Consider the following 10,377-nt stretch of genomic DNA (forward strand, 5'->3'; position numbering starts at 1 on the left):
ATATATACATGATACTCAGACGAATAAAATTTATACTTAAGCAATTTGTATTTAACAAATGTTAATTGATATTTTATGACATAAATTGTAAATTGTGTTAATGAATTGTAAATAATTAATTTCTGAAATAGTTGGTTTTACTTCAGTTATGGAGGTCTATTATGGTAAATGTTTTGAAAATGATTGATTTATATATTTATTAAATTGATTGATTGATTGACTGAAACATTATTTGTATTTTACATACCTCATTGAATTTGAATACAGGTAAAAATATACTTTATAAAGATTAATATATTTTCTCCATGATATAACTGTATGTAACTGGTACAGGATGATTTTACCTAGGTGTTTCAAGAAAAACCTTTAGTTTCTGGAATGCTAAGTGGATTAGCTTTTGCTAAATTATAAGTTAATAAATTATTATTCGTTGACATTAATGATATAAACTTGTGTATTGATGGAAAAGTGAAATAATGGGCCGGAATTAGTTTTTTCTTAAGTCAATATAAAATGTACATTTAAAAATTTGTATATGGTATTCATTTTGTGTTAGACCATCATTATAAAAGACACAAAAACTTTTTTTTATTATGTACTCTTAGTTGGCATAACCTAAACATCATAATAGTAGAAGAATATTTTTAACACTATACGCTAAACACATGCTTGTTTCTGTCAATTTTTCCTAATTTAAGAGTGTAACATTTGGCGCCTTAAGCACTACTGTAGTGGATATGTGCGATTTATAATTCTTATTATTATTACTATATCTGTGTGTGTCCATTTCAATTAGCCGTAACCAATAGTGAGTAACATTAATGAGAGATGTGATGCAAAGTGGGTGGAGTGGCTCCTCAAACCAGATGTTGTATTTGTATATAGAATAAATGTAACTAAAAATAAAGCTGAGAGGGAGGCTTTATTTTTTCTGTATATGTGGCCTGGTATTTGTACATTTACTAGTACTGTACATATAATATAATTGGTATTCTTCTAGTACTACTGTAGTGTAATAATACGGGTATTTTTCTATTATAGAGTACAACAATCGTGTCGTCACAACACCAGGTGGCTACCGTTCATTTTGCCTAAATGACTTCATAATCTTAATGGTTTAGAATAGGCTTTCTGGAATAGGCATTTTAAAACCTAATAATACCATCAAAATGTACTAAAAACACAAAATCTCACATCATCGAACACACATTTAATCATCAATTAAAATTTACAAAGAAAAACTAAGATACAACATCTTAATAATTACGTTTGAAATTGAGATCAATGGTTTGTCAGTGAAGAAAATGGCGTTCGGTTGAACTCATTTTGTGTCGCTGATAGCGACGGAGAAGTATCACGTGGTATCGTGACTTAACACTCTAGTAATCTATGGTCTTGTTCTTGGAATACTATAATGTACCAAGTATATTGTATTGTTTTATTACTATTATTATGTAACTTGTCTTCTAGTAGTAATACATGGTATAATTGTTTCAGTACTAGTACTTAGTAGCTGGACCAGTAAATTTCACTTGAAAAAGTTTTCTGAAGTTTAGAACAGTGTATTGTACTATTGACGCTGTGTTTCAATTCCATATTTAGTCAAATGTTTCATTAATGTTTGGACTTTCATTACACAGTGATATTACATAACTGAATGGACTAATTAGGTTATGATGAAATTAAATGAATATGATTTGATGTGAATTCTTTTTTACGAGGATTTATTTATAAGATCGTTTGTGTGTACGACGTACGTACCATGGCTGGCGGAACCGGGCCCCCACTATCTGGCAAAAAATATATTATGTCTGGAGATTTTTGTATGATCGGAAAGAAATGCGAGAAAAGAAAGAGGGAAGGAGGAGAAGGATGGGAAAGAGAATGTTTATCCAGTCCCCGACCGAGTTACATTTTCTCGCAATTCACATTGACAGATCTGGGGGAGGGGGTCATGGGTCCTGACCGCTCCCTTGGGCAACAAAAAAGAAAAAAAAGAAAAAAAACCCAATTTTCTACCCTTTCTTTTTGGTATTTATCGATTCATGGAAAAAAGAATATGCATGCAACTACTCATTTATTTATGTATGTATACACACATAAAATAAAAAATGATAAAAATTTACCTGACCGTCTTCAAGAGGGGAAAACCTTGAATTTTGAAGAACTTAAAAAGTCATTTAAAAGACAATTCCGAAGTCAGGAAAGCTTATTTCCCTGCATTCTAGAAATCGAAATTTTCTCGGGGGAACCTGGACCCCCTTTTCCTTTGGGGTTCATTGGTTCATTGAATCATTTTCAAGAGGGGGAAACCTTAAATTTTGAATAAATTAAAAGTAATTAAAAGACACTTCAGAAGTCGGGAAAGCTCATTTCCCGCCTTCTAGGAATCAAAATTTACCCTGGGGAACCTGGACACCTTTCTTTGGGGTTCATTGATTCATTGAATTATTTTCAAGAGGGGAAAACCTTGAAGTTTGAAGAAATTAAAAGTAATTAAAAGACACCTAAGAAGTCGGAAATGCTCATTTCCCGCCATCTAGGAATCAAAATTTTCCAGGGAGAGGACCCCCTTTTTTCCTTCGAGCTTATCCATTCATTGAAAATTGAAAAAAGAATACGTATGCAACTACTAATTTTTTTTTTATGTATGTATACACATATAACCGGTCAATTTACTGTAATAAGAATGAGAAAGTTTATCTGACCGTTTTCAAGAGGGGGAAAACCTTGAATTTTGAAGAACAAAGTCATTAGACACCTAGCTGAAAAGTCGAGAAAGATCATTTACCACCATCTAGAAATCAAAATTTTACAGGGAGAAGTCCCCCGGATCCCCTTTCGTTTTTGGGGAAAATGTTGACCCCCGCACCTCCTAGGTTTGATTCCAGATCTGCATGATTCATATTTCCATTTATCATATAAGTTCCACCCCCCCCACTTTGAAAAACGTTCCGCCCGCCGGCGCCAGTGAAATTACAACCAAAGATCTTAGATTACAACTTTCCACCTTTATAGAGGGCAGCAAACACGATATTTGAAACTCTCGTCATGCTTTGTGTACACAGTGTTTACAGTATTTATTTTTACTTATTCATAGTTCGTCGGTAATTTCCAGAATTTCACCATACGGTGTAATGAAGAACGCAACAGGAAAAGGTTAAACATTTAGGTATGTATTTTTGTAAACATTCAAACGTTCCATTTACCACGGTTAATATCTTCATCGTGCGGTCTTTTTGGTAGAACTCGGCTATTCCTAGGCTTAGTGCTAGGCTAGGCCTAGTAAAGTAGTAGCAGTAGTAGTAGTAGTAGAGTAGGCCTGGGCCTCATGCATGTGTGAGGAGAGTCATGAGACATTAGGGAGCTTTCGATTTGTGCGACGACGCGACGCTAGAACGTAATCACTCATGGGTGACCGACCTAACTGGCGTCCTCCTACGTTCTCTGCATATACCAAAGATCTTATAATTTTATACACAAGATAGCATTCTCCGCGATTTACGCGTAACAAATAGAAGCGTCGGTCAAGGTTCAAAAGTTTCCAATTTAGCAAGAAGGCGCCATTCATGCGCTATTATACCAAAGAGAAAAAGTAATCAGTTTTGGAAGAGGGCATCCTCTCTGTTACCATGGATCTGAGATGGTTCCTGTTCTGCTGTTCACAGGATTGATACCCAAGGTAAAGTCGCGCGGTGTACGGTATGGTCAGAGCGGTCAAGGGTCAAAAGTTTCCAATTTAGCAAGAGGGCGCCGTTCATGCCTTATTACAGAATTTGCACGCGTAAATCGCGGCGTTTATAAGATCTTTGATATATACATAGATTTGGCGAGGTGACCTTCACGTTCTCGCATGCGCAGATGAGTTTTAGTGACGTCATTACGTGTTCTACCAATGATACTAGAAATACAAGATAGAACACTCGCATAGCAAAAATGAGGCAGAAATTGGGCCCGACGTAGGCGGTGCCCTTCTTTTTTATAGTGCAAGTTTTCTATACTTGGGGCCCCGATGTACAAGGCGCCCTTCTTTTGTATATCCAGACGCACACTGCGCCCTTCTTTTTCCACTATATATTGGAGGAAAACTTTATCACTAGAGTGCATTCGGCCATACGATTCTGAGCTATATTGTTCTTTTATTCTTACAGATCCATGATTAGCCTTAATTGTTTTGTGTTTTTTGGATAATTAGCAAGGATTTCTACCTCCGCCAAGGAGGTTATGTATTCAGCGATGTTACTCTCTGAGTGTCTATTTCAGTTTGTTAAAATGTTAATATATTTATAATATATAGCTAATTTTTTGTTTAATGTCAGTGCAATATTTTTCCTTTCTCTATCCTTTGGAAAACGATATAAATGATGACCTTGTTTGTATAATGTGTTGCAATTTATTGCACATCAACGTCCTCTCCAATGCCGTATGTCGCCATAGTGCATTGCGGTGTACAATTTTTTAATTGAGAATTGACAATTAAATATGCGACAACTTGGAAACGAAAGTTTGGTAGAGGTTTTTTAGATCCAGCCGTACGGGGCGCCCCATTGTTTGTATTCCCACCATGCATTTCGGTGGAACACTTTTTTTTCTGTGGAGAACTCTATCTTGTATTTCTAGTGTCTTTGGTTCTACGTCCTACCGTCGTCATGCAATCGAAAGCTCCCTAGTGTCACTTTTCTCAGGCCTAGGCTAGACCCCTTTCAATGTTTACATATTGGCCAAAGATCTTATAAACTCAAGATAGCGTTCTCCGCGATTTCCGCATGCAAATTCTGTAACGAAGTGTACGGCGCCCTCTTGCAAAACTGAAAACTTTTGAACTTCGACCATAGTGTACGCCGCACGACTTTACATAAGGAACAAATTAATGGCGTAATGTGAACACCCTATCTCGGATCCATGGCAGTGACTAGGACTAACTCTCCCAAAACTGATTACTTTTCTGTGCCAATTCACTCTTCTATTTGTTACACGTAAAATCGCGGAGAACTCCATCTTGTGTTTATAAGATCTTTGATATTGGCCTGGCTGAAACGCTGGTGGCGCCCTACACTCGTAGGCGAGAGATTAGCAACAATGCACTGTCTGGGATATCTTTATTTTTGTTGTGCCAAGTTATCTTTTATTTTCTTGCGTTCAATTTCATGAGTATGTGTGTCTAAAGGTGCGTTCAGGTGAGTTTTTTGTGGAGTCAAACACGGAATAAATCTGGAAACGGCCCTTTAAGTTTGAACGGGTGTTAAACGTGGACGTGCTCATATCTGCTGATAATCCAACGTTGCAAATTGCAGTAGCCTGGTTGACGTCGAACTTTTATCTAGATATATATCCACTTAACTAGATAAAAGTTCGACGTGAACCAATCAATTATAGCTAGATAAAGGCTTAAAGCCCCATTCGTGGCAAAATTTCACTAAAAACTGATTTTTTTTTAATAGAAAATATGCATTTGCATTACTCCAATTATTATAAATCATGGAAAAATATTGGCATGAATTTTAGGTTTACGCAAAAGAATAAAAAAAATGAGAAATACAGACTATTACTCATAAAATATTACCATTTTCTCGACGAATTCCTCGTTACTAGGCAAATTCAGAGGTTGTAGATCGCATCCACTGGAATACTCTCGCTTTTATGTATACTTTATACAGTCAATAAAGTGCGCCCTCTCTAATGAGATTAGTTTTTGTACTTCGCATCTCGCACAATGCGGTCGTTTGATTAAGGCAGAGATATGTTTGTTTAAGTGTCAAAATCTCAGTCAGAATCAGTTTTTTAACAAATTTGAAATAATTCCTATGAAATATTATATTTCACAAGTTTCATTACTAGCAACGGAAAATATCATGTCGACCTTTTTTATGTGTGATAACAGAACCTAAATCGAGGTGAGGCTAGGCCTAGCCTAGCAGCGTTGGATAGGCTAATGTTTCTTAGTAAAAGAGTGGGGTGACGCAGCTGGGTGACGCAAGTGTCCAGGGAAACTTTATAGAAACTTATCATTTTTTGAAAGCCGGTAAGAACCCTATGTACTGTAACTTTTCCTGTTCTTGGCCGAACACACCCTAACTGGCATGTTACACATGTTTGACATGCTGGTTAGATACCCTAATACTTAACAATGAATTGCTCATTTCCAGAGATCTTGATTGACACAGCAGTTAAGATGATTTACAGATTTTTATTATGAACATCGCTGTCAGTCCATTCAAGACTTTACTTACTTGCATCATGGAGGAAGAAAATAGTCCTCCATGCTTGCATGTTATTTTTTTATGTTGATATTGGGGAGGAAAATATATCAACCAGAATTTTAGTTGATAGAATATCTTACAGTGTAGACAATTCAATTTGAACATTATTGTTGAAGTTTTTTGATTCTGTAACTTGAGAATTTGCAATTTAATCACTGTATTTGAAATTAAATAATTCCTACTTTTGCTCGTTTGTATAACATTTGCAAATGAAATTTATTGACTCGTACATAACAATGATTTTGTTTTTCAGAGGTCTTATAGGCTTGAATGATGGTGGTAAAAACAAGAAGCAAGGTCCTACTGGGTGATGGTTCCCTATTGAAGAAGAAGGAATATGAGAAGATAAAGGAGGAGAAGGAAGATGAAAAAAAGAAGGCAAGAAAGAAGAGAAAGGACACAGGCGATGGAAAGGATTTGGACAAAAAAAGAAAAGCTCATATTCTTGATGACACTATCATTGACGAGTCTGCTGTACATCTCAAAATTAATGTGACTAATTTTAAAAAAATGACAAGAGCAGAAATTCCTGGTAAGGCTAAGATGGGTTGTGAAGTTACAAAGCAAGATGAAGGGAAGTCCCATTGGCTAATTACAGTAGGCCTACTGATGCTTTTTATTGTTGTTGTCTACCATATTTTTGGTGTATATGAAGAAGATACAACATTGATTGAATATGTGCAGAACTCCTCTTCAAAGGAAGATTTTAAAGTCAAACTTGATCATCTTAGATCATCATTTTCTTCTCAGACTCCTTATTTTTGGAAGTTAATTGGCTCAGTGTCAGAGGATGTTATTGTGTCTAAGAATCCTAAAAGACCAGCTGTGATCCTACTTGCAGGTGGTCCAGATGCACATCAAACATTAGATAACATAGCATCCAAACTTTCAACGTCTTATAGTCATTTGGATGGAAATTCAGGTGTAATTAAAATTGATGGTTTTCAATATAAAAATACTGATCCACATAACACGAAAAGACTGATAGATGAAGAACTTAAAAATGGGTTTAATACTGGCAGACAAGTGGCGATTATTCATCATTTTGAGAGTATTCCAGCAGAAGCATCAATGATATTTCATTCCTATTGTGAAAATGATAATGCCCCTTTCAAGAGGGTTGTCATTATATTTACAGTCCACATGAAAGAAAAACTGAATCCAAAAGATAACATTAAAATAAATCAAAAGAAAGTTGAGCAACATTTAGAAAGTCAGTGGAAGGATGCAGTAGACAAGGATCACATTGAAGCCATGTTCAGTCGAGTTGCAACGGCAGTTGCATTTGTAACTCCAGAATGAAAATTATTTATGGGGAAAAAATATATTGTACTTGTGCCCACAGTAGTGTAGTGCCTATAGCACTTGGGGGTGAATCCACAGGCCCCCAGTCCAACAGGACTAATACACAGTACCCTCATTTTAGCCCTTTTAAAGACACCCAAAACTAGCAAATTTAAGCAATGCAATTCTTGGGGAGCCCTCCTTTTGCCACCCCCTACTGTAGATTTCATCGCTGCTCATCTCCCCTCCCCATCTGGAAAATCTAAGGGCCAATACTGCCCAGAATGTTTGTAATACGTAATACAAAATACTAAAATACTAAAATAAAGTCCAGTCCTCTAAATACCAGTCTTCTATGCTTGTGTGCTGGGTGAAATACTATTTTCCAGGAACCAATGTAATGTCAATTACAGTATATCAATTTTTTTTTCTTTGAAGGATCCCGTACAAAGAAATTTAAGTATATGTTTGTAATCGACTGATGTAGATTCATCTATCCAGGTTTACAATAATAAATAATAATAATTATAATTATTAATTATAATAGTTTTAATTGATATTTATTATATGTTTGTAATCTTTATATCACAATATTAGGGCTTCTTCTTAGATCCACAGAACTTTAAAAATTTGTTTGAAATATGTTAAGCCCCATAAAAAAACTATTAGTTTATCACCACCCTCCCTCATCACTTTTGGGGAAATTCTGATTTTTTTTTTTCAATCAACATGTACAGTATTTTTATATTGAAAGGTTGTCAAAAGCTCAGGATTTCTTGCAAATATGTTACTGGTACAACAAAAACATATTTTTTAAATATAAATTTGATTCCATTTATATGACTTTTTATATATGTGTCCCTAACCATTTATTTACTTGTGAACATCGGTAAAATGGGGGTGGGGTTAGCAAAAAAAAAAAAAACACCTCCCTCCCTCATCAGTTTTTATTCTTTAATAGGGTGATAAACTAATTTTTTTTTATGGGGACTTAGGTCAGAGTAGACTGCTTACATTGAGAAACAGTGTTTCATTAGAATACTCTATACCAATAAGATCTTGTTTCTACTGTAATAAATTTTGAAGGAAATAATTGTATACCATCTGTGTTTATGAATTACAATTTGCTTATATAGAACCTCAAGATTTATTTTTTGTATAATAACCCACAACTTAACAAGAATCAACTTTAACAAAATAGCCTACAGTATAATGCATTAAAAAGAGCTATAGCGCCCTCAAGTTTACATATTTTGGATACTAGCCATAGAGCTATTAAACAACTAGAGTGCTGACAAGATGGCGGAGCAATGCAGAGTTGTGTATGTGTACCATCCAAGATGGCTGCTGTAGGAAAGCGCCACCTTCAGGCTTAGTATACATATTATTACCATAAATAAGCCCTCTGACTGAATATTATATCATTAATGATAATTAGTATTGATAATGAAAAATTATTAAACTGTCGTAGCCAAAAAGAGGCCAAGTAGAGCATCTTATTCAAATTTTAAAAAGAATTAAAATCACCCATACACCGCAACACTCGAGTTTCAAAATACGGGTAACTAGCTGTACTAAACTTTCTGTGTAAATTGAGGGCGCAATTGAAAATGATAGTGCTCAGGGGAAATTTGATTGGCTGAATCTATGGCAGCCATCTAGGATGGTACACACACAGCTCTGCGTATTTCGAAACATGGAATACATTGCTGTTAGCGCTCTAGTATTCTTATTATATCTCTATGATACTAGCCTATTTGGAAAGGCTAGCACCCTCAACTTGACGTATTTCGGACAAAATGTTGCATATTTTGGACTGATGTTCACCAACGCTAATGACTTTAACCAGGACTAGGTTAACACTATTAAGTTCATCAGGCAAATGGTACAATATGTAGTCCCAACCTTTTTTAATTCACAGATCATAAAGTCCTATCCTATCGATATTCCACCAATAGGATGAATTATAGTTCTAGACAAAAGATGACAAACAAATTTCATTGATAAATCAGCGTAGCCCCTGCTGACCCCAGGTTGGGACCCACTGCAATATAGGACTCGCGGGATATAGTACTTTGGACAAGTGCTGTACACATAACATTTGACGATTTTCTTATTTCTTGACTGTCCCTTTTATTGTCAACCTCCTTTCTGCAATTCTTATCTTCTCCACTCATGGTCATGCACATTTATTATTCTGTCATTCATATCAAATTCAATACTATAGTATCTATCTGTACAGCCACAGAAACTTGTTTACAGTACAATATTTAGAATGTGATTTGTGACTGCATTATGTCAGTAAATATTGTCAAAATGAATGACTGATTTCTAGGCAAGACTCTTTTATACCTTGTTTAGCCAACCCGCCGCCTGCCAATGATGATTTTGAATAAAAATTAAATTTTTATTTTTTGGCCAATTACACCTATCGCCATGATAAAAATTTAAATAAAAGTTTTCTTTTTACACTCGCCACTGCCTTTAAATCTCCAAAAGTAAATGTATATTTCTTCCTAATTACAGTACAGTATATAAATTCAAAGCATTTAACATCGCATTACTATACAAAAATAAGTTCGCGAAACAAGGTATAAAAAAATTCTCGCCTTACGTGTAATAACATTCATTCTGAAGGCTGGTGAGGTTTGGCTGGTGGTGGATTCACAACTTCCCAAACCAAAATATCAAATACTATAATACAGTATAACTTGGTTTCATACAGTCAAGTATATATTATTTTCCTTCACACATTGAACACAAAAAGAAAGTATCACCAGTAATTGATGCATACACATTATATTAACTAATTTACTATGGAGTAATCCCTCCT

At 35.2% G+C, this 10,377-nt stretch overlaps 1 protein-coding gene across 1 annotated transcript; it reads left to right on the top strand.

Annotated features, from left to right (window-relative positions):
- Positions 1 to 3,028: 3,028 nt before the first annotated feature.
- On the top strand, positions 3,029 to 8,291 carry LOC117124943 (torsin-1A-interacting protein 1-like). Its single transcript, XM_033271284.1, has 2 exons — positions 3,029 to 3,172; positions 6,514 to 8,291. The coding sequence occupies exon 2, from the start codon at positions 6,531 to 6,533 to the stop codon at positions 7,560 to 7,562; it is 1,032 nt and encodes a 343-aa protein (XP_033127175.1). The 5' UTR covers positions 3,029 to 3,172; positions 6,514 to 6,530; the 3' UTR covers positions 7,563 to 8,291.
- Positions 8,292 to 10,377: the final 2,086 nt, after the last annotated feature.

This window comes from Anneissia japonica, unplaced genomic scaffold (assembly GCF_011630105.1).
Source record: "Anneissia japonica isolate Jap-2015-1 unplaced genomic scaffold, ASM1163010v1 scaffold8236_len642391_cov169, whole genome shotgun sequence".
Taxonomy (NCBI): domain Eukaryota; kingdom Metazoa; phylum Echinodermata; class Crinoidea; order Comatulida; family Comatulidae; genus Anneissia; species Anneissia japonica.